This window comes from Haemaphysalis longicornis, unplaced genomic scaffold (assembly GCF_048455015.1).
Source record: "Haemaphysalis longicornis isolate Haplotype H1 unplaced genomic scaffold, Haemaphysalis longicornis Haplotype H1 scaffold_6, whole genome shotgun sequence".
NCBI classification, from domain to species: Eukaryota; Metazoa; Arthropoda; class Arachnida; order Ixodida; family Ixodidae; genus Haemaphysalis; species Haemaphysalis longicornis.
This window is the reverse complement of record NW_027526407.1, coordinates 67046992-67070838: the sequence shown is the minus strand read 5'-3', so window position 1 is coordinate 67070838 and position 23847 is coordinate 67046992. Positions and strand designations below refer to the sequence as shown.

Sequence of the window (23847 nt, the reverse complement as noted above, 5' to 3'; positions counted from 1 at the left end):
TTGTCTGGATAACAATTGGCACAAAACAAATTTGTTTTAAGTGTTTGCGTTCTGTCTTTTTTTTGTCGACAGGGCTACACGGACGAGCCAATTTCGAAGATACTTCAAGACGTTCAGAATGGAGACATTGTTCAGCTGGACAGGTGAGAAATTTTTAAGTGCACATCGGAAAACAAAAGCTGTCCCACTCATTCTGTTTGTTGAGAATTGCTGGGTCTTGTGCTTCACCCCAGGGCTATATCTTGCCAGTTGTTTACAGTCCCCTTTCTGTCACCTGCTGTTTCACTGTGTTGACAGCCTTTGCAGGTGTGGGAAGAGCGTTACAAAAAGGGTCAAATTATGAGGGCATCAGTATTAGAAAACAATGTAATAAAGAAAAGAAGGGCAGCATTTTCTCCCTTCATTTCTCTTACTGCTTAAATTAGGACATCTCCGGCTGAATGTCGGGAGGGATGACAAGCACGGTGGCGAGTTCTTGAAGTTTCTAAAAAGTTCATAATTCTGCCGAGGATGATGATGATAATGGGAAGGGCAGCTGCAGCCACAGAGTCCTAATAGCTCCTATATTATGACTTATTCGTACCTGATGTGCAGTCATTGACAAATGAAACGTGAACGTGAAAATATGAACCAAGACACACAAATAGCGCGATTTGTTTCCATGCAAGTGAAATTGAATCGTGCCTTAATTACAGTAACAAAGTTGGAAAAGGCAGCTTTATAAAATACCGTATTTTCGCAGGTACAACCCGCCCCTGCATATAACCCGCATCCCCACTTTCTGTCGGCGAGTAAAAAAAATTTATTGACATGTATTGCCCGCATATTTTATACATAAAGGGATGGACCAAAGCTACTAATCAAGCAACATTACACATTTGTTTTTTGCAAAAGAACTCACCTAGCTGACTACGTAACTAGATGGCTTGCCGCATACATTTTTTCAGTTGGTATATTGTTGAGCTGTGCATGCAAAATAAGCGCTGTCAATGGGATAACAGTGGCTTAGTCGCTATTACTGCTGTGGGGGCATCACGGCTTAACGCGCATTGCGGTGAAGCTGCACCAAAGGAAATACCTCGCATATAATCCGCACCTCTGTTTCACCCCTGAAATTTTCGCATTTTTGGTGTGGCTTATACACGCGAAAATATGGTACACCAGTAGCACGCCATTGTTGTACCTCCATGAACAGTATTTTTGAAGTTTGCTCGTGCTCGTTCATATTTTCGTGTTCCTGTTGCGTTTTTTCACGACGTTCCATGCATGCGAAAGGCTTCGATGGGTAGCTGAAACAAGGTGGACTTTTAGCGAATGACCTAGTGTGTTCGGGTGGTACGAAAAAGTAAAGGAATCGTTGCCCTCACATTCAGGAATGCACGACTCGATATTTGTGCAGCCAAGTTGTCTGCTGTTACAGTATTTTGGGGAGGTGAGAAGGGATTGTGTTGGGGAACGGTCTCAAGAAGCTCCTCCTCCTCCTCCTACTCTTTCTTCTTCTGTCCTCTGTCCACAGGTGGGACCTAATTGTAAATAGAAACCCGGAGGTGGACGTCACCCAGTGCGAGGAAGGCAAAGAGATTGTGCCTTTAAATGTTGTCAATAATTATTTCTCTATCGGCGTGGACGCCCACATTGCCTTGGAGTTTCACGAAGCACGCGGTGAGTCTTGCAAACGCTGCCCAGTGTTTCACTCGGGCGCAGTTGTGAAACCTCTGCTCTCATTTCTCGGGTATTTGCAAGCGTTGGTTTGTTGCAGCGCTGGGTATTTTGAAACTACGAACAAACTAGCTGCTTGGTGAGTGCAAATGTAAGGAAAATGTAAAATTTTTTTATTGTTCTACACTTTGAAATCTATGGTTTTTGTTCCTATATGGGAAAGGCTGGCTTTGTTAGATTGCATGCTGATGGGATATTTGCATAGTAAAGGTTTGGAGTGTTGTCTTGGAACAGTTAACTTTATAAGGTGGCTTTATGAGAGCGGGCGGACCTTTTGGGGTGAATGCCTGCCTAAGCAGTTTATTAGAATTTATGGGGTTTTTTCTCTGTTTACACGCGCTATGTATATTACCATTACCATTGTTATACTAAAGTGTTGTATTTTCATTCCTGTATAAGACGTACAGTCCTTGTCAAAAGTTTCGGCCACAGCAAAAAATTGTAGGCCCTAAGGAATTCAAAGTATGCGCTTACTTACCAAAATATGTTGGACAGTTGGCGAAAGAACCTTTATTTCTTACGGCTGTAAAAAAATTTTGTCAAATGTGAACATTACGCTTCTGCATTGAGTTCCTTACAGCCCAGGAACTTGAGCCGAGGCCTAGAAAATTTTGACAAAGGCTACCTCTGGCATTAAAAATGGTGAAAGAAGCTGAATTCCTAGGTCTGCATTTCAAAAATTTGCTTAGCAAAAGTGCCTTAAAAAAAAATGTCTGTGGTCTGGTTACATTCCGAAATGCTATGACTTCGTAAAAAAAAAATCTTTTCTTCTGAACAAGCCAGTTCTCTATGAATATTTCCTCACGAACAAACCAGTTCTCCGCTTTTATTTGTCATATAGTTGATGTAACTTTGCCTAAGAAGTGAGGCACAGGGGATGTTTGAAGGTTAGAAATCAGGGAGGGGGGGTGTGGGGGGCTAGGCAAACAAACTTTTGTTTCCTTGCTTTTGTTGTGTCTTTGAAGTGACCATAAAGGCAACATATGTTTGGTTAATCTAAAAGGCTGTTTTGCACCAATAACAGTGCTACCAATTTTAAGCCAGACTTCCAGCATTTAATCTCCATATGTATGAAGGAAAACACAAAGCAATGGCGACTCCCTAACCACTTTCTGGCAACGTCTCAATGACGTCGCAGAATCCTGTTTGTCCGATTGTGGCCTCCCGACAAAGCCCAACAAAGTTTTGTTACATCATACCGCGTCTGGGCTATCATGTGCTTTTTTTCATGCTGACAACTCTGTTTTTCAGTGTTTCTCCTATTATGTCATTTCCGATGTTGTTTAATGCGAAATGTGAAAATATTTTAACAATACCGCATTTCCTCGAATATAACACGCACCTCTTTTCCGGAAAAATAGGTCCCGAAATTTTATGCGCGCTACAGTCGAGTACGACTCAAAACTGCAGCGCCGTATCGCCATCGACGTTTCAAGATGGCTGCTTGACTACTGAACGCATAGCCAGCGCTTCGTAGTCGGCGCATGTTTGCCTTTGTTGCCTGCGTGGTCTTTTTTTGCGTTCCTCTGCTCTTTCCGCCATGGAATTTCCCACTGCGAAGACACGGCAGGTTCACCACGATGCCGCGTTTAAGAAAAAGTAACCTTGTGCGTGGAAAGTGTTGGAAATCAGGCGCCGCGTCACATGCGTTCAGTGTTCCGGACACTTGCATGTGGGACTGGCGCAAACAGAAAGAGAAAATGTTTGCTAGCAAGGCACCATGGTAAGGGTTCAGCGGACCAAAGAGGCGGCGATATCCCCAAATAGCAGACCCGCTAGCGGAGTACGTGCAGCAGCAGCGAGCGGCTCAGAGACTCGTAACGACAAAACTCACGGCGCTGCCTGGTACCACTGTCGTGGTGACTGCCTTGCCGCCAATAACTGGCACATTTCATTTCGTGCCACCTTTGGAATAAACCTTGCTTGTTCCAGGTGAGGGAAAGTTGCATTTTTGTATTAAATAATGAAAGTCTAGTGCACGTTACAATCGAGGATATAGAGTTTTTTCTTCGGACCGCGAAAAACGGGTGGGGGTTACAATCGAGGGAGCGTTAGATTCGAATAAATACGGTATCCTTTTCTGGTGAAAGGAGCCATGAAGACAAAATACAAGTTGGGTTTATTAGAAAGGCTGCTTAGTCCCGATAACGATGCCAGTATCATCGCAATCTTCGAACAAATAACGGAGATATTGAAGAAAACGTGTGAAGCAGTCGCGACCCCCCAGCCAATTTCCCGCAACTTTTCTATGACGTCACGGAACCTTTTTTGTGCGATGCCTAACTGACCTGTCGCGACGACACATGACTGGACGTCTGTAATGGGGCCTCTAGTTCCACTTGACCGCATCTCTTGAATGCTAACGTGCAGTTAATGCATTGAAAATTATGTTTTACTGTTGGCCCGTATGACTTCATTCCTGCTCATACTGTGGCGCAAAATTTGAAAGTTTTTAAATACTTTTTGCTTTTTTTTCGTTAAAAAACATCTTTTGTCGCTGTAATGGAGCTGAGTGAGATACTGAATCCTAGTTCTTTTAAATTAAACGAAGTTGTATTTTCTCTTAATGGCTCCTTGAAAGGACTGGAGGGGAGTTGAGTGAGGTGCCAAAGGCTTTATTTTCCCTTCATGGTCCCTTTATGAAGTGCATCTGCACACATCCTGGGTGCTTGCTACTACTGCATTGGCCGTGTGCTTATCTCGTTGCCCGTGCCTGATCTTATCTCTCGCTTGTCTGCCCATCGCTTACAGAGGCTCACCCCGAGCGGTTCAACAGCAGGCTAAAGAACAAAATGTTTTACGGGCAGGCAGGAGGCAAGGATCTCCTACAACGCAAGTGGAAGGACCTTTGCAACTACGTCACCCTGGAGGTGGGTACCCCTTCTTCGTCACGATCGTCACGGACCTGCTTGTGAAAAGCACAGTGGCCTGTGCCCTTCCCCCAATGATTCTGACTGAAGCAGAGAACTTATAACACTGTCACGAAGAAGCAATGACGTGCCATTCTAAAATTACTGTAAGCTCACTAGAGAGCAAGCTCGTGCCAAAAAATGCCGTACTTACCCGATTCTAACGCGCATTTTTTTTCCGGAACAGTAGGTCAAAAAATCGCATGCGCGTTAGAATCGGATACGAAACCGAAACTGCCGAAACAGTGGAAATTTCATCCCATCGCCATCACCATCTCAAGATGGCGCCAAAGCTTTTAGAAACGATTTTTCGGATGGAGGAAGCATAGGCGCCTATGCTTTTCTATCGGCGTCCACACAAATCGTCAAATCGTTCCACCTGCGCGCTTGATAACAGCAATGGCAGCAGCGGCTCTCACGCGTTCAAAACGAGCGGTCGGCTGAAGCTTGCGCCTCTGGAGAAGCTCGGGGGATGGACGTGCGAGGCGTGGGCCACGATCCAATCGACCATGGTTGAACGTTCGTTCAGAAGTGTGGCATCGCGAACGCGCTTGACGGCACCAAGGACGAGATGTTGTGGTCAGCGGAGAGCAACGAGGAGTGATATGAGTGAGATTACTTCGAGAAATAAATCGCGGGTTTCTCTCGCGTTCGTTTTTCTTGCTCACAAAGTTCCTTGCGCGTTACAATCCGAGGTGCACATTTTTTCGTTTTTTTTTTTTTTGCCAGGAAAATCGGGTGCGCGTTAGAATCGGGGGCGCGTTAGAATCGGGTAATTATGGTAGCCTCAATAAAGAGCTGATGATGCAAAGGGCAGTCTAACGAATCGATGCGTGCACTTGGTGGTGTGCGCAGTCAAATGACTTGCAGCGTTTAGTCGGGCGGTATTTATGTTACGGTGCAGTTAAGTGTAAAGTTATGCTCATGATTCGACCAACGGCGTTGTGGAACAAAGTAGAATTGCCTGAAGGAGTGACGAACACAATACCTAGCAAACTCGCTCTGTGATGAGATAAGAAGTCTATATGCAGCTGGGCGACTGCCATTGCCTTGCTTTTAGTCGGAATCAAGTGGCTGGTGTCATCTGAAACACTGACTAAAACGAGTGGAACATGGTCCGTGACACTGTGTTTTATGGCAACGGGTCAACATTTAAGTGAAATCAAGAAATAGACAGTTTTAATAAAATTTTAATTTAATACTAAATAGGGTCAGTGTTAGCGAAGTCATAGTACCGTATTTACTCACGCAATGAATGCACTCGCCTAATGAACCCTCCCGCCACTTTTGGTCTTGAGAATTTACTTTTTTTGTCCCTTGCATAAAAAATTCTGGGGGGAGGGGAAGGGTGTTTTTATCTCGGCGTGGTTTTTGATGCCGTAGACAATTGCAGTAACTTGATATCTCACCACAGTACGCACAGAAATGCTAAAAATGCATTCTGACAAAAAGAAATCTCAACAGTAGCTGGAGACGTAAGCGTGAATGCCATGGCTCACAATTTAAAAATTGCACGCTTGTGGAGCATCACCTGCCAAACACTGTACAAACCTTCTTGCATATAGCGCCACGAAAACGCTGCAGCATGCAAACGAAGCACCAAACGTCTCCGCACTCCTTCCCTGCTCTCTGCTGTTTTGCGACTTCACCATTATGCTCCCTGGTTTTGTTAAACTGTGTTCCGACCTTTTTTTGTGCTCCTGGTATGCGGCGTACGACAGGCCAGTACATCAGCTACACAGCCAGTTTTAAACTGAAGGTTGTGGAGCATGCGTTGATGCACATGGAGGCTGGGTGGCTGGGTGGCAGTTGACCCAGTGCGTGTACGCTACTGGCAAAAACAAGAGGCTTGGGCGATGAATAGGGCTTGTGTTTCGTGGGCCCAAAGAAGGGAAGTTTCCCAGTGTGGGAAAAGACGTTCTGGAGTGCCTTGATGGCACTGAAGACGATGCACTGTGGGCCGACGACAAATGTGAAGCGGCTAACGACTTCAGTGAGGAGGCGAGTAAGGGGCTGCTGGCGTGTTGTGAATAAAACAGAAAGTTCGTTACATAATCACCTGCGTGTTTTTACTAGAAAGGCAAGGCCTTGGGAGCGCTTCTCTTAGCATGTGTATTGTATGACATTTCAACTTTAAAAATCTGTTCCAACTTTTCCTTGCATAATGAAACCCCCCCAAATTCATGCCGAATTTTCTTGGAAAAAAAATCGGGTTCATTACACGAGTAAATACGGTACTTTTTCCTGGTAGGGTCATGAATTGTTCTGGTTATCTGATTTGACGCGAAGGCAGTGCACACATAACTGGGCATGTGATTTTTAGCCCAAAACAGTTATCTTCACCTGCAGATAGAGATAACAAGCAGCTGCTTGGAAGCGGAAGCGAAAGGGTAGCGTGGGAGCAATAGTTTTCTTCAACAAGCAGCTGCTTGAAAGCAGTAGGGAAGGGATAGCATGGGTGCAATAGCTTTCTTAACAAGCAGCTGCTTGGAAGCAGGAGCGAAAGGGCAGCGTTGGTGCAATAGTTTCCTTTAACAAGCAGCTGCTTGGAAGCACTAGGGAAGGTATAGCATGGGTGCAATAGCTTTCTTTAACAAGCAGCTGCTTGCAAGTGAGAGCGAAGGGGTAGCGTGGGTGCAATAGCTTTATTTAACAAGCAGCTGCTTGGAAGCAGCAGCGAAATGGCAGCGTTGGTGCAATAGTTTCCTTTAACAAGCAGCTGCTTGAAAGCGCCAGGGAAGTTATAGCATGGGTGCAATAGCTTTCTTTAACAAGCAGCTGCTTGGAAGCGGAAGCGAAGGGGTAGCGGGGGTGCAATAGCTTTCTTTGTCTTGTGAAAAAAGAGGCAACCTTTTGCTCATGTCAGTTTTCTGAGTTGAGGTGTGAGGTCGTCCTTTGAAAACAAGGTATATGAAATGAGTAGAAGTGAAAGCCACAGGGGCATTTGGATAAACAGTATGCGGGAACACTCGGGCACTGTGACAGCCGAGATGACACAAGGAAGCTGTTAGGCACGGATGGTCCTGTGATAAGGGTGATGAAAATTTGGCGTAATTTACATAAATTATCCTCAAATGGGTTGCAGAGTTTGGCGTTCTGGGCTGTTGCAGCATTCTTGGTCATTCTCAGTTTGGCTTATCAGTTTAGTGTTGCTGGGTAGTGGTGATTTGCTTCCGTTTTTTCTTACACAGGCTTCCACTGCTGTATGCTGTAGCTGCATGCCAAAAGTATCTATTATTGCTTTCGCCACGTGTTTTTTGCATTGCGCAGCTACTGAATCAAATGTGCCTTGCAGGGTTGTCCAGGTACCCTACATAAATTTAAGTGTCCACCTTTTCTTGCCTTGTATTGTGCAGTGCGATGGCCAAGATTACACGGCGAAGCTGCGGGAGCACAAAGTACACTCCATACTCTTCCTCAACATTCCCAGGTGAAGTTTCTGCTTGGAATTTTTTTTTGTCCGCTGTACTGGAAAACAAACCTCATTGCTGCTGGGTGGAGGCTAAAATTGTTCAAGATCTTCTCGTTATCGTAAACATGACAGTTTAGTAATAATCATCGTAGAGAAATATGACGGATCTTAATTCAGACATTGCTTTTGACAAAAACTAGTGAAATTGGAGTGTTATCGTAAGCATCTGCGGTGCCGTTGCAGAGTGTATTTCGCTCTATCAAGGAACGCATGGGAAGAGATCAGCGATTAAACGTTTTAATATGTAAATAGAATGATGGAGCCATTCCATTCCTTTCTAGTGGCCTTTGTGAATCAGGTGGCTTTATTGAAATCAAAACTTGCGTGACCCATCCTGAACCTTGCTAGTAGTCACAGAAAAAGTGGGAAATGACCCACTTCCCCTCCCCAACTTAGAACCTGTGATTTCCTGTGATTTAAGCAACAGGCATCTAAGAATACGAATGCAGTATGCTATAATGCATCCTGAAGACAGTGTACATGTGTATTTAAAAGTTAGTGTATTCTACGTGGCTCCCAGACCACTATTGTAGAGGATTCCTTTACGATGCTCTGGAATATGACCGGTTGTTTTTTATATTAGCAGTTGTGTCATTTTCTCTGAAAGAAAAGCTAGGCTCAATTTCTCAGCCTATATGAAGGCCAGAAGGACATCACAAACTGTCTGTGCGGTGAGCAATATTGTTTGCATTCACAATTGTTGCAGTTATGGAGGTGGTACGAGGCCCTGGGGAAACCCGGGCACGTCTTTCGAATCGCCACAGACGGACGATGGCCTGATCGAAGTCATTGGCCTCACCATCTACCAAATGGTGAGCCTCTTCTTCGCGGGCACATTGGCACTGCATTCAGAGATCCCCGCATTTAACGAAGCCGCATTAGAAGTTTGAACAAAACCAGGTTGCATTCACTGTGTTTAAACTTTTCGAACAGTTTGTTTATTTATTTAGTTGCAAATACTGCTGTCTCTGTTTCTGTGTCAGAGCAGGAGTGAATAAAGATGTTCAGCACAAAAAACAAAATCAATTCATCGAAACACATGATTACATAACTCTTTTCGAATTGCTCAATACTGATTCTGCGCAGACATCCGGCAAGTTAATTGCGTAAATCCACTGTCCGTGAAAAAAGGAAGTTTTGCTTGAAAAGGCTCTTGGAGCTTGGCTTCTGCTAGGTCTGGTACCCCTGTCGCACGGGCACTTTCAGGAGCGATCAGGTTGATCCAGATCGAGCTCAATCTGGATTGGGCGCTGTTACACGGCAGTTTCAATTGCGATCGGACCCGATCTCGCTCAAACTCAATCCTGGTTTCTGAAGCGTGATTGAGGTTTTCAAGCGTGATCAAACGAAAGCGGTGGTACTCTCGTCCCCACTGAGTAATGGCACAGAAGTTGACAACTTCAACTAATTCCACAAATCGTACCAAATAACTCGACGCAAACAAGCATGCGGTAACATTTATATAGTTACGTATACCTACTACCGTGCAAAGTTACCAGACACGTGCCGCGAAGTACATTTGTGGCGCCATCTGGTGTACCCGAGTGCAACCGGCGGAAATTTTTAATCGGGATTGAAACATGTCACGTAGCAGCGGTGGTGCGTCGAGCGCACTCGAAAAGTCAATCGCACTTCGCTTTGATCCGGATTGAAAATGCCCGTGTGGCAGGGGTATAAGTGACCACAACCTCGATGTCAAATTTGCGACACAGTACCTGACATTTCTCTCGTCCGTTTTGGAATGCGGTGCAGCCCTTCCTCCAGGCTGGGGGCCACGGTACGTGCCTGTGTCAGTGCCGGAGTGCCCGCGTGGTGACAAGCAAAACGATCCCGGTGCAAGTGGACGGGGAGCCCTGCCGCCTACTGCCCTCACTCATCGAGTTGCGCATGCGCAACAAGGCCTGCATGGTGGCCAAGACCAAGGTGCGACCCTGGCCTCTACGCTGTTCATTTGTTTTTCACGTCCCGACTCCCTCATCCCGCACCTCAGCCTTTGTCAGTGTGGGAGAAGTATAGAGCTTCTTAATAAGTATACTAGAGAGGAAACTGCATCTGGGAATCCGTGTCATCGGGGGGGGGGGGGTTATGGGAAGACCACTGCTTCTGGCTGGGGCTTGGCATGACAAGTGGATTTTCAAGCAGTTTTGGGGATTTGCTTTCTTCACTATGCATTGACATGTCTATGAGCTATGAGTTAGGAGAAATGCTCCCTGTTCTGTGGCAGCCGTTAGCCGTGGCTACTGCGTATTCGGAAAAAGAGCAGACAGTGATAGAGACAGAAGCACGTGCCCTGTTGGTTGCAGAAGGGAGCTGTTTCAGATGCACCTGTCTGCTTACTCAGTAGTGCCGTAAGTTTTTTGTTCTTACAGGACAGACAGTTTGCTCATTTGCTATGCAGCGCAAGGATGCGGGTTACTGCCGCTGTTAATAATTCATTTTAAGTCGGGACAGTACAAGCACTCAGACATTAATAAATATTAGAGGTCTCAGTACAGTAAAACCTCATTGCAAGAGACACTGTTACAAGAGACACTGGGTTATAAGAGACATTTGAAAATGATTTGGGTGGTTTTCCTATGTTCGCCGTGTTAGCAACATCACATAAGAGGAACGTGTTTCCTAGGTTCATTGAGTATGTCTTGTAATGAGGTTTTACTGTATCATTCAGCTGCAGAGTGTTGCTGCAACTTCTCACTCTTTGTGGGGAACTATTACTACCCTCAAGTGGTCATTTGCATTAGTCAGCAGTGTTGAAAGTGTAGGCTTAAATGCAAAACATTTTTCTGCTAAGGCACGTAGCCTGCATTTGCGATCAACAAGGATAACAGTGCAATTGGTGGCGTGTTGTTTGCATCGTCTCATGCTTCTGGCTTTTCATACCCTGTTAGCATTACAGTCTGGTTATGTGCACTTTCAGGTTACGTTACTCTTTTCTGCACAATGTGGGGCTCATCCTCTGAGTAGCATCAAGGAAAAGTGGGCCACTGTAAATATACTGCTTTAACGCAGTGTGCCTTGTTCGCCTGGCGAACACACCAGGTTGTTTCGATGTCAGGAAGGCGTCTTTTGTTGTCCTCCTTCTGGCTTATGCTGGAATTAAATTCAAGCATAATGAGGGTGTTTGTGCTCAAGTGCGGTTCATCTTTTACGATGGTGGTATTTACCGTACTTACTTGATTATAAGCACCCCCTCTTTTCCACGATCGCGACTCCCATAGTGAGGGGGGTATTAGATTTCAGAAAGTTCAATACCCTGCAGCATGCCATTTTTCTTCACAGCCTTATCCCGGTGCGACGGGTGCAAGGATTATTGCTTTACTTTTGCAAACATTCAACAGAAAAATAGGTACAGACAGTGAAGTCACCGCTTACGTATGACACCTACCCCCGTATTCTGAATCCCTCTTCCACTCAAATAGCTTCCTCCACTCCGTTGAGTGGAGGAAAGGGCAACACCTTAACTTGAGGTCTCCAGGCATTTCATAAACGTGGTGACGCCGACCCTTCGAGGAAATCCTTCGTTTGGAGGGACCCTCGAGATCGCAGTTTCGGAGGAGCAGCGAAAGGCATCTGGGGGCGAGGTTATGACAATTTTTTTTATTCAAGACATGAAAGTATGCCTAAGAAATATAACTTTTTAATGTTTTTATTTTTTGTTAAGTAATTATACAGCTATTTTAAGAAATATTAGTTTGTATAGTTGAGAGGAGCACGAAAATAACATGAACCAGGTGGACACAACTAGAAATAACTGTTTTCTGGTCTGGCCACACTGCACACACACTTCGGTAGCAGACGATAAATCTGTTTTGTTTTTGTGCACGCTGCTCCATGTCTCCACGTATCCCGTTGTGTCTCCTGTTCTTTCTGATCGTATCGATTACTATAAGTTTCAGGGCCCCCCCCTCCGGATGACAGCCAAGATAACGATATGTCAGCGGAAGGGCTGGAGGTATAGGGCAGTTTGCTTCCATGCGTGACGAGCGCATATCATAGACCGGAATTGCCGGCACAGTGAGCGCCTAATTATTTGTTCTTTTCGGTTCACGCCACTATCGGCAGCTCAAAGCCAACATAATGTTCAAATGACAAATTAGTGCATGTGCAATTTTACAGGCACCACTGTGAACCCGGTAGAAATGTCCCCCTTCGATAGCACGCAAGCGCGAGGTAGCAGGCGAGCACAAAGCGACGGGCACTTGGAGAGGGGCGGAGCCTTGCAGCGCAGGCGACTCGAAGAAAAAATAAAAAAAGAAAACTGGGCTTTGGAGCAGACGACACGCTCGCTCGCTTCCATACGGCGATCGTCTGCTTCATACGCACTGTAAGCAGCTTACGGTAGCCGTGTCATAGGTTAGTGTGACACCTTCATTACAGAGCGATGACTTTCGGTACATGACAGCGACAACCTTGTCATTGCGAGGATAAAGGCAAGTCCGCACAGATATCTCGGAGCTCGCCCGCCGTCGCAGAAAACATCACGACGCTTCGAATTACGAGTTCCAACCAACACCTGACGACGCGGCTTGTCGGCGGCCGAACGTTCACGAAGGCACCCATCACAACTTGAAATGTCCCGGCGCCATAACATCGCAACGTAACCAGCATCCGGAACGCAGGGAGCAGTGGGTGGCTGCGGTTGCTGGCGTTTGGCTCGGCAGCTCGGCGTTTGGCTTGGCAGCCACCTCGGCAGCTCCAGCAGTGACCGATTTGGTAAAGAGGCACTGCGACACGAATTCGCCCTTGCTGAAGTGCTCAAGCGTATTCAGCCAGTACCTTATGCGCTGACATGGCAAATTCACGGTGCGGAAATCCCCTGAACCTTCATTATATGCCTCGTCAATGCGGGATACATGCTCCGGAAAAGAGGCGAGCGAGCACAGCCGGCTCGAACCGAGAGGAGCGTAGGCGGCCATCTTGAAAATAGTACTGGAGGGCTGCTTCAAGGTAGCACAGACGACACCTTGGAGTTGCTCCTCCAAATCGTGAGCGGCTCCTCCAAATCGCCGAGCGGCTCCTCTGTTGGAGGAGACACTCGAGTGAAGGTTAGTTTATGAAACCGAAACTCACTTTCAAGGGTCCTCTCGAGCGGAGGCTCCAGTGGAGGAGGGACTCAGAATACGGGGGCTAGTCACCTTACCTTCACTTCCCTTCGAGTGCGTTGTGCCACTTGGGCCGCTGCTTTCATTATCCCCCAACAGGTTGCCTTCTGTTCCGTTGAAGTGGCTTGTAATTGAAAATTTGTAAATGAATTGGCCGCAACGTCAACACGAGCCCGCTTGCACGCGTCTAAAAAATCAACCTTGCAATGGTTGCTTAGAAATGGGGGTGCTTAGATTTGCATGCAAACCTTTTCTTTTTTTTTTTTTTTTCAAATCTTTTCCGGAAAGTAGGGAAAGGTTCTTACAATTGGGTGATGCTCAGAATTGAGTAAATATGGTACTATGACCCATGCGTGCACACAAAAATGTTGCCAGGTTGTTCTGTCATGGGTCATGTTGTTTTATTCTCCGGCTCGTGTGACCTACATGAAGTCACACATGCTCATGCCAATTAGGTTCATGTTTATGAGCCTGTAAGCTCTACCGAGGCTTTTGCCATCCCCTTTGAAAGTGGAATTAACCCTGGCTATTTAGTATTTTTCTGTTAGTTAGCAACCTCGAAGTGTTGTAAATACAGCCTCTCTTGCATTGGTACCTTTCTGAAATGTTTTGTTGTATTCCTTTTCTTGTCCTCTCGCAGATTCACAACCAAGTGCCAAGCCAGTAAGTCCATCTTGAATTTTGCTTGTCATGCATTTTTGTGTTTGAATAAAAGTGTTTGCGGAAGTTCCTGCTTACGGCATGCTAGCATTAATTAAGCATGTGGTAATTAAGCATGTGCGAATAGTAGTTTCTGCCTTGGAAGTGAATGCAAAGTAAATGAGGATTTTCTTGGAATAATTTCGCAGCATGTAATTCGAACAGTCGCTATAAAAGTAAACCAGCTGCAATGAATTTTACTATGAGAATTTAGGCGCTTTTTTTTTTTATCCAAAAGTTTGTGAACTTCAGCTAATCCAGAGTGATTCCTAAGAGCAAAGTTGAAGGACCAAGAATAACAAAAAAAGCAAGCTTAGGCTTGCCTCAGAGAATAGATGGCAAATTTTTAATGGGGGAGAAAAGCAGCCTAACGTTCACTGATACTGACTGAAGCAAATGTTGAATAACATATTATTCAGTGGAATATTGAAATACAACAAATATTCACGCATACCTGTAAAGGTGTTGCTATACTGACCCCCTGCAAAAATACAGTTAGAAAGATGCATTGCTTCTGCGAGCTTGGTGTGTAAAGCCACGTTCCAACCTTGCCTGCAGGTTACCACTGGAAAAGCTGACCATTTCCATCCGGAAACTGAACATGGCCGACTATGAAAACTACCACTATGACAAGGACCGACTACGGACCCTGTGTAAGTACAATTACGCACTTTCCGTATCTATTAGTTTATAAGGTGATCACAATTATAAGGCGAGGGGCAGTTGAAGAACCCATGAAAAAGGAAAAAGTTTGCACACTAGTGTAAGGCGAAAGAACCAGTAAGAAAATTTAATTTCTACCTTCAGAATATCACACAAGGCAACTGTATGAGCACATATTGGTATACACAACAATCCAAGAATCACTAGGTATGATCTTCTGATATATCATCGGTGCTTTCCTTGCTGCTGTCGCACCCCCAAAGTTTGCTGTCCTGGGTACTGTTTGAGTTCGAAATGCAGTATACCTTAAATAAAGCTTCCAACGTCTTCAGGAAACTTATACCTGTGCTACACGAGTGTTTGAAAGGACATTTGAATTTAATGGCCTTCGCAATTTCAAATTCCCTTCAAACTGGAAGGAGTTCCGCCGATGCACACGACAATTCTCAAAGGCAGCTGAAATTTTTCACGTTTGCCCGCTATGTTTTGGTGTCGCCACTCACTGCCCTGTTTCATTATTGACAAAAATGTAATTTTGGAGTGGAAATTGGAAAAAAAAATTATCTGTGATAATATTGATAAGAATCTACAAGCGTGCATGTACAAAGCATGCATTAACAGCTGGTTCTTCTTTTTTTCATTTTTTGCATCGCCGGTGTTAAGAGTACTAAGTTACCTTGTAATTGTAGAGAGAGTGATAGAAAACAAAAGCAATAAAAATTTTGAAGATCGGGCACTTCAAACACCAAGTTTTACTCGTAAATATTTGTTTTGTAATTATGGCATGCAGAAACTGCACCAAAGAGTACGGCTTCTCGCGTTTCAAAGGCCTTTGAGATGCTCAAAGGTCGTTAGTGGTGCTCCTTTGTCTCAGATGGCATTTCAACCAAAGGCCTTTGAAAAACGTCGTGTAGCAGCTCAAAGGTGTCATTTGAGTCAAATGACATTCGACTTGAAGGCCTTCGAAACATTGTGTAGCACGGATATTATGCACTTAAAGGAGCAAGCCGGCGCTTTTGATGAACTACAGTTCCCAACCTCGCCTAGCCTTGAATTGTAATCCCGAGATGCCGTGATCCGTTGTGAACTCTCGTGCCTTCATCTGCAATGCTTCCGTTGTCACAGCCAAACCACGGCTCCTGGTTTTCTTCGGCAAGTTCACTCAGGCATTCCTCCACTTCAAAAGCGCACCCTTTCGTTGTTCCCGAAACATTTTTCATGTTGCAGCGTAGGCAAGGGCCTCCATTGCTCTATGTTTATCGCATAACCATTGCTCTCCTCTCCGTCGAACTTGCCACGCGAACTACACAGGCTTTTGAGTCTGCGATTTGATGCCCCTGCCTATACACTTCTTCCGTTAGCTTTTTTTTTTTTCATTTGCGTCATTTTAGTAATAGTGCACATTGTTTTTGGGAATGCTCCATTTCTTTGCAATCCTCATACGCTATCCAAGGGAGTCAAATGCCATGCAAAATAAATGAAACGCAAAGTCTGCACGCATGCCGGCAGGTAACCACAAGGGACAGGGGCATCATGGGATGGCGGCTGGGTCTGGACAGTCAGACTTTCAACTGAACTTTTAGATTGGAATATTCTGGATTCTTGATGCTTTTGGCTTCTTTTCTTCAATATCACCTGATGCGCTGTTGGTCTCGCAGCCCGCAACGGCTATTTTGCGGGTTGAACTGCCATCGGATCGCTTGTTTTGCTGACGATAGGGCATTTGGTTCAAGGGCGAACATGTCCCAATGTTACAAAGTTAAATATTCGGCCATAATTGCAATTTTATGCAAAGAAAACAATAGCGCGCCTTTCCCCTCATCGAAGCGAGCATAGAAGCTGTTTACCTCAAATATAAGGCAAGGGTACAGTTTGAGGCCTCGCCTTTTTATATTAGAATGAATACGGTAAATTTTTTGAATGCTTCGAAATGTAAGTTTGAAATTAACATTCTATGAATCTGTGCTATTTTCTTTCATTACCCACAAAGTTTTTTGCGAACATTGCAGTCATTGAGGTTGCATATAATGCGAAGAGCATGTCAATCATAATGTTTTCATTGGCAGTTAGTAAGAATAGTACTATAGGAATTTGTTTTTTATTTCATTTTTACAATTTCTTGAACTTTTTAAGGATATGTCAGATGTGACGTAGAACTTATTTTATCTGACAATCATTGAAAAAGCTGTGGGCCACGAACACACTACTTCTATCACTATCCACTCAATTTAAGCGCAAATGTTTATTATAAAGCATTACAGTTAATATTTTTAAAATTTATAATGATGGTTTCGACATTTAGGAATTTAATGGCACTGAGACTGTACTTCCATGACATTCCGTGCTTTGGAAAATATGACCACTATCAATTACAGTGAAACCTCTATACAAGATATACCCAAGGGACCAGGGAAACGTGTCTCTTGTAACGAAGGTCTCTTGTATGCAGTGTTGCTAACATGGCAAACAGGAAAACCAACCAAACCATCTAACCATCTTCATTCAAATGTCTCTTATAACCAAGTGTCACTTGTAACAGTGTCTCTTGTAACGTGGTTTTACTGTATTGCTCCTTTTTTTTTACTTTTTTGCTGCAGATCAAATCTGATCATGATTACTTCATCTACTATTCATGCTTGTTCTTTACTTGTGCAATTGAACTGTTTTCTTCTTTGTTTTATTGCAGCCATACATATCGGAAACTTGAGTGTGAACCCTGATACGGACCTGGAAAATGTCAGGCTGATGATAAACCAACTCTGTTCGGTGAGTTTGCAAATGCTGTGTAGCTTTGGAGATCCTTCATTTTGGTTGGTTTACTGGGGGGGAATGGGGGGGCATTTTTTTTCTTAGATATGAAATGTATTGAATTGTTTGCTTGGTGTAAATGCTCGCCTCATTTGATTCCTGCTCTGCTTTGACCGATTTACCATTCTGGGCCTAGTACACTGCACTGTGACTGCACTGTTGCAATCGCGGTACAATCACTGCACCTACGTTTCTCAGTTTTAGCTGATTAAATTTAGCAAAAAAAATGCCGTGATTGCACTGTTTCTCAGTTTTAGCTGATCTTTAACGAAAAACAAAAATGGCACCGTGATTGCGCCGTTGCAATCATGGGGCAATCACTGCACCCAAGTTTCTCAGTTTTAGCTGATCTTTAACAAAAAACAAAAACTGCGCCATGATTGCACTGTTGCAATTGTGTTGCAATCACTGAAGTTTTTTTACGTTTAGCTAATCTTTAACAAAAAACAAAAACTGCGTCGTGATTGCACTGTTGCAATCATGGTGCAATCACTGAAGTTTCTCACTTTTAGCTGATCTTTAAAGGGACCCTGCAACACTTGCCATCGACTACTATTAATGTATTTTGCGATAAAGTCTATTGTCCCAGAAATCTCCTCCCGCAAGAATGATGAAAATCCGTTCACAATTAACGAAACTACGCGCGATGAGAAATCGCGCATAATCGTTCCCTCTCAACTCGACCGCGGGCAACGCGACGAAAGCTGCACGCTCTCTCCCGGAGAGGGGGGCGGCTCGCGGCGTTCTCTTCGGCGGCCTTCGATATATCACATGCCGGGTAGTTTTCTCCTTTTCTCCGCAACGCGGAGGGGCTTATTTCCGGTCTGGTGCCACAAAAAAGCAGGCATGGGTGCCTGCTCGCAAGTGCGCGCTCGGGCTGGTAGGGCGTTTTTGAAGCAATAAACGTTTGTAGTCGAGTGGTCCCGTTGAAAGGGAAGTATTGAGCTCATCACTCAAACTCCGCGCGCACTCAAAACACAAAAGAAACGGCAAAACTGTGCCTACAGGTTCAGGCATAGAAGAGGTTCGTACACAGCGATGACGACGACGGAAATGGGAGAATCTAGCCGCGAAGTTGACCAGTGACAGCCGATCGAGCAGCCATGGCCTATGTGACGTCCCTCAGGCCATGCATAATGAGGACAACTGAAGAGAGAGCGGTTTGTTTTTCCGCGTCTTTCACATCGATTTGCGCGCTCACCGCTTCACGTGCACGTGTAATATTTGGCTCAGGTATTCCTGGCAGTGTAATCTAAACGTTGCGCAGGTTTACTTGCACTGTTGAAAGAGTGTTGCAGGGTCCCTTTAACACAAACAAAAAAACTGCCATGGTTGCTCTGTTGCAATCATGGGGCAATCACTGCACTCAAGTCTCTAAGTTTTTTAGCTGATCTTTTAACAAGAACTGCGCCATGATTGCACTGTTGCAGTTGTGGTGCAATCACTGAAGTTTGTCACTTTTAGCTGATATTTAGCACAAAAAAACGCCCTGATTGCACTGTTGCAATCATGGTGCAATCACTGCACCCAGGTTTCTCAGTTTTAGCTGATCTTTAACAAAAAAACGGAAATATTGTAGTTTCCATTTTTGTCACTGTTTTGGGCAATGTAGCTTTATTAACGAAACTCGCAAAGTGAATATCAAAAGTGGCTGTGTGTGTAAAGTAATTTGTTCGCTTAATGTTTTTGAAAGAGCCGAGCATATTTTGTGTCATTTAACTTGCAGCTTCTTTTGGGAAATTTCCTGGTTGGTGATTCGTTGGAATGATGGGACGTGGTGGCTGCTCTTCTAATGGAGGCTCAAAGTGAAAATGCACGTGTGTTCAATATTTCGGCGCACGTTAAAGATCTCCTGGTGTTCAAAATTAATCCGGAGCCCTCCACTACAACGCGCCTCATCGCCTGTGTCACGTCGGCGTGTTAAATACCACACTCAATAGAGAATGATGGGGCAGCTTAAATGGCCTTGCTTCTTGTATTATGCTTGTGGGTAGTAATTGTTTTTATGCCATTATGCTTGAAGTACAGCTGGCTAGTTTTTGTACCACTTTTTGTATCCGAATGGTTTGGTATCACTTCAACTGCTCAGCTGAGTTGCCTTTTTTTTATCCTCAGCTGATCTTGCTTCGAACTTGAACATCGTTACAAAGCACTTTTGATGAATGAATTTTGAAGTTTTTTTCTGCTGCTTCAATGACAAGAATAAAGTTAGCCTCCACAAGTTTTAAATGGTTACCTTGGTATGTGTGTCGGGAATCTCATTGGGGCCACAACTGGATTCCTAATTATTTGTAAGTTTGATTGAATGTCGCTTTCAACCACCACGCTTTAAATTTGTTTTCCAAAATCATCCAGTTTCATTGAAGGGGTCTTATTTGATGAAAAACGCAGTTTGTCAGCTTCAGTGTTTATATACATTATGAGGGACAAGAAACTATGGGGTGCGGAAGCTTTTCTTTTTAATTTTTATAATTTTAATTATTATTTTTTAATTTTTTTTTTATTTTTAATTTTTTTCTTGCCATAAACAGCTGGAAGGACCGGACGCCCAAAACCTCTCGCCGTCCAAGAGGTTCTCACCCGACTGGTGTTTTCTGGATTGTAAGTTGCAGCGTGACGCCATTGCTTGCGCTTTCTTTGCTTTCCAGTGTTGCATCTTTTGAGGTGTCGGCAGAATGCACGAGTTTACTGGATTACCGCATTTACCTGCATTTAATGCGCACACTTTTCTGGGAAAATGGGTGCAACACAGTCGAACCCCACTACAACGAACTCCGCTTCAACGAAATTTCAACTTCAACGAAATATTTCCAATCCCCGTCAGCTTAGCCCTAGAAGTCAATGAAACAAACTCCTCGCCATAATAAACCATTTATTCTCGGGAATAAATTTTTTGGTTTGCAGGCGATTTTCCTGTCATTTATGTTCCATTCTCGTGGCAATGAAATTTTCGCAAAAGCGAATTTTTTTTGCTTTTCCTAGCGGATTCACTATTGTGGGGTTTGAATGTATAGGCATTTCTTCACCCCCCCTGTAACGCGCTCTTTACATGCTGCTAGACAACAGATAACCATTGGTACGTTTATTATCTGAATAAACACAAGGTAATTGATCGTCACTCCTTTTTCTAAACACTGCATTATGCGGTCAATGATGCAGATAATTTACGGGGCTATTTTTCGTGCCCTTCCCGGGTGTGTTGGGGCAGATTTCGCCTCAGCGAATTTCCGCTGCAACGAAATTTTTCCCATGTCCCATCAATTTCGTTGTTGAAGGCTTAAGCTGTGCAATGTTTCAAAATGGTCGCTTCGTACGTTTCCATACGTTTTTTGGGGAACCATTGCTGGCCTTGATGTTTCTGAAATGTCTGCAAGCAATTTGGGCATGCCAGTTGGTGCTCCTTGGCAAGCGTCCTCTCTGCTATCGTAACCACTTTATTTGGGGATACCTCATTTTAGAATAACTACACCTACAAGAGAGTCTTCCAAAATGAGCAACACTCTTCAATCGAGTAACTCGTCAGCGCCCAGTTTCGTGCACGGCCTGAATGCAGGGTTACGGCGGTCATTACAGTGATTCTCCTAAAGGTTCAAACAATTTTTTTTTTCGGGCAGTTTTGTTGAATGAGACGGGGAAAACCGAGTAGCGGACCTTAGTTTGTGCAGCTTTTCTGCGTTATTCAGGCTAATGGTAATGAAATGTACAATGCGTGATTGGAATAATAAACTATGAGCAATTGGAAAGTAGCGAAAACTAGGGGTTTGTGAATGCCGAATAGTAACTTTCGAATCGAATATCGAATCGAATTCAGAAAAAAAAGCCGAATATCGAATACCAATTTTTATTTTTACAGGCCTTGATTTTTCATAAGTTTTTGTGCAAAAGCGGGAGCTAATTCGCATGTTCGGGAAAAGGACGTTCTTTTTCAACCCGGAGAATGCACTTTTCAACTCGCATTGACGCGGTACTCCAGAAATCCGGAGTGGGCATGACATGCATTTGACAAAACAAAACAAAAAAAAATCTGCTTGCACTGGAATTGCTGTGCTGCAATCGAAGGCAACGACTATGCAGCGCCTCATAACTCAGCACTACAGTTGCCGTGGACAATACTGCGCTATCCACTGTGGTCTAAATAAAGAAGTAAACATGCAGTAACCATACAGAAACTGCATTAAAAGCAGCCAGAACCGCTTTTGATTTTAAATTAACGGAAGCGCTGTCAAAACGGCAGCGGTCTTTACCGAAGGCTGACCTAACATGTAGACATCCGGTCGCAGAATTCAAAATGGCGGCCGGAGTCGACAACGACGGCTCGGAAAAAATGTCTTACCGACGCAATCGCAGATTACTCCGTGCAGCGGGATAAAATTTACGGCCTCTGCAAGGCTGTAATGCGGTGGTTTCAATGAAACTTGTTGAAAAGACGGTGTAGCAGCAGTGCTTTAGTGTGCGCCGACATCTCTAGCTTTCGCAAAGCCAGGGAACGTTCGGAAACTCCACTCGACTATTCAAAAAATGGAATAGTGGATATTCGATTCGTGAATCGAATTATTTGCGGAGGTACTATTCGATTCGTATTTGAATATTCGAGTATTCGCACACCCCTAGTGAAAACTAGACTCATTGTCCCAAAAGCAATGCCGCTCACAATAACGGGTGAAAGCTTTAAACAAGAATACACCCTCAGATATCACTTTGCAGTTTATCAAAACCTGTGCACGTCTGTATGAGCGCTGTAGTTATCAAAGGAGTCGTTATTGGCAGAGTAGATGTGCCAAGGGATTAAACCTAATCTATCATTGTCATTGTTAACTTTGTGTGGATTCGGCACTAACTGAAATTCACCGGAATGTAACCCCTCTTTTTCACGCAACCGCAGCGCAAAAACCCAGTTACCATTGTTAAGTCACTGCCACTGTTCCTGGTGTGTTGAAATAGTACAAGGGTGGCCACAATGGCCGTGGCCGTGCCGTAGGCTTAGGCAGGATCTCAGCAGGGCATGGAGCTTTTGCTCTCAAACATTCTAAATGGTATCATAGACCCTCTTGAAACTTTGATATACCTGTCTTCATCTGCTATTTCCTTTTGTCTGTCCGTCTTACACTGTTTTGCACTGCACTTGATTATCTTGATTATAAGCAGACAGTTGCTGCCTTGAAATGGGGAGATAACTACTGTGCAACCTGTTCATTCTGAGTGCATTGTGTGACCTGTGCCTTATTCAAAGCAAAAAAGAAATTTGCCCCTGGGTGAATCACATACCAAAGCCATCATCATCATGGATCTACGAGTAACATATGAGGAAACCATGTTCTCTTTACCATGATCCGCTTAACGGGGAATATGACCGCAATCTCATTTCTTTCTTTCTTTGCTCACATCTCGCTTGCAGACTTCTTCAACAAAACTTTTTCGTCTCTCCCATTCTCTTCGCCCAGCATGCACAGCGGAGCGGTTTTTCCGCATCGACCGGGCGCAAGAACAGCTGCACTACGTGGTCGACATCGGCCAGGACGGCGTCTACATACTCGATCCGGAGCAGTCACCGATTGCACCGGAGCCGCCGCCACCATCGCTCACGTCGCCGACGGCAGAGGATGCCAGGGTCCTCGAGGGTCTGTCCGCTGCCAGCAGGGGCAGTGATGACAGTCTGGCAGCAGTGCCCGCAGCCCCAGCCGAAGCCGAAGCCAAGGAGCCGGCTCCGACGTGGAGGTGAGTCCTCGGGTTCGGCTTGGCATGGCCGTTGGGCAGCACGGAGTACAGACAGATCAGAATTATTCAATATACGCCAATGGCAAAACTCCCCGTAGGCCCCATGTACCAAAAACCGGTTCATGGTTGGCACCCCTGCACTTTGGGCAAACAGGGGCAAGCATGAGGCAGGTTGATCGGTCTGCCATCTATAGACTGACAGTTAAACTAGTACTCAAGCACTTGGAGCTGTTGCTTTGTCTTACTTATACTTATAACACAAAGCAAGCTTTGTGTTAAGTAAATGTGTAGCAAGGTTTAGTTTTTCCCCAAGGTGCCTCACATATATGCTTGCCCCTCACTTTCAACAAAGCAGGGGTGACTGCACAGCCCAGATTCTGAAGTGGAGCTTCGCAACTAGTGTATATTGAGGAACTCTGTAGGCGAGGTGCATGTTTGCAAAAAACGAGTTGTGCAGGCAAAATGTGCATGTGCCGAGGCCTGCTGGTATTGGAAATCAATGTGAACTCCGGCAATCAAAGGGGCCAGGAAGGCGAAATACCAGTTTGCTTCATTGAAAAGACGGTTTTGTCCCAATAACAACGATACCAATTTTATCGGGAACTTTAAACCAGCAATGACTGGCCGCTTGTAGTGGTGTTTCCAGGTTCGTTTGAGCATGTCACTTGAGTGGTAACGTTCGCTTGACACGCTGATAACTCCCTTTTAGTGTGGGCGTTTGTTGTGTCGCTCCTGCTGTTGTTGCGCCACTGCTGACATT

General features: G+C 44.7%; 1 protein-coding gene across 7 annotated transcripts in view; it reads left to right on the top strand.

The window, feature by feature from the left end:
• Rdga (retinal degeneration A) overlaps positions 1-23847 on the top strand; it is a 520967-nt gene that overhangs the window by 472141 nt on the left and 24979 nt on the right. For all 7 annotated transcript variants that reach the window (XR_013317059.1, XM_077674674.1, XM_077674671.1 and 4 more), the window contains exons 12-22: positions 73-143; positions 1517-1662; positions 4471-4589; positions 7985-8058; positions 8807-8912; positions 9853-10023; positions 13843-13865; positions 14460-14554; positions 17251-17330; positions 19904-19973; positions 22814-23087. Coding sequence is in view for 6 of the 7 variants with exons in the window: in XM_077674674.1 (XP_077530800.1) it covers positions 73-143; positions 1517-1662; positions 4471-4589; positions 7985-8058; positions 8807-8912; positions 9853-10023; positions 13843-13865; positions 14460-14554; positions 17251-17330; positions 19904-19973; positions 22814-23087 (1229 nt within the window). In the remaining variant the exon portion in view is untranslated. The remainder of the gene's footprint in view (positions 1-72; positions 144-1516; positions 1663-4470; positions 4590-7984; positions 8059-8806; positions 8913-9852; positions 10024-13842; positions 13866-14459; positions 14555-17250; positions 17331-19903; positions 19974-22813; positions 23088-23847) is intronic.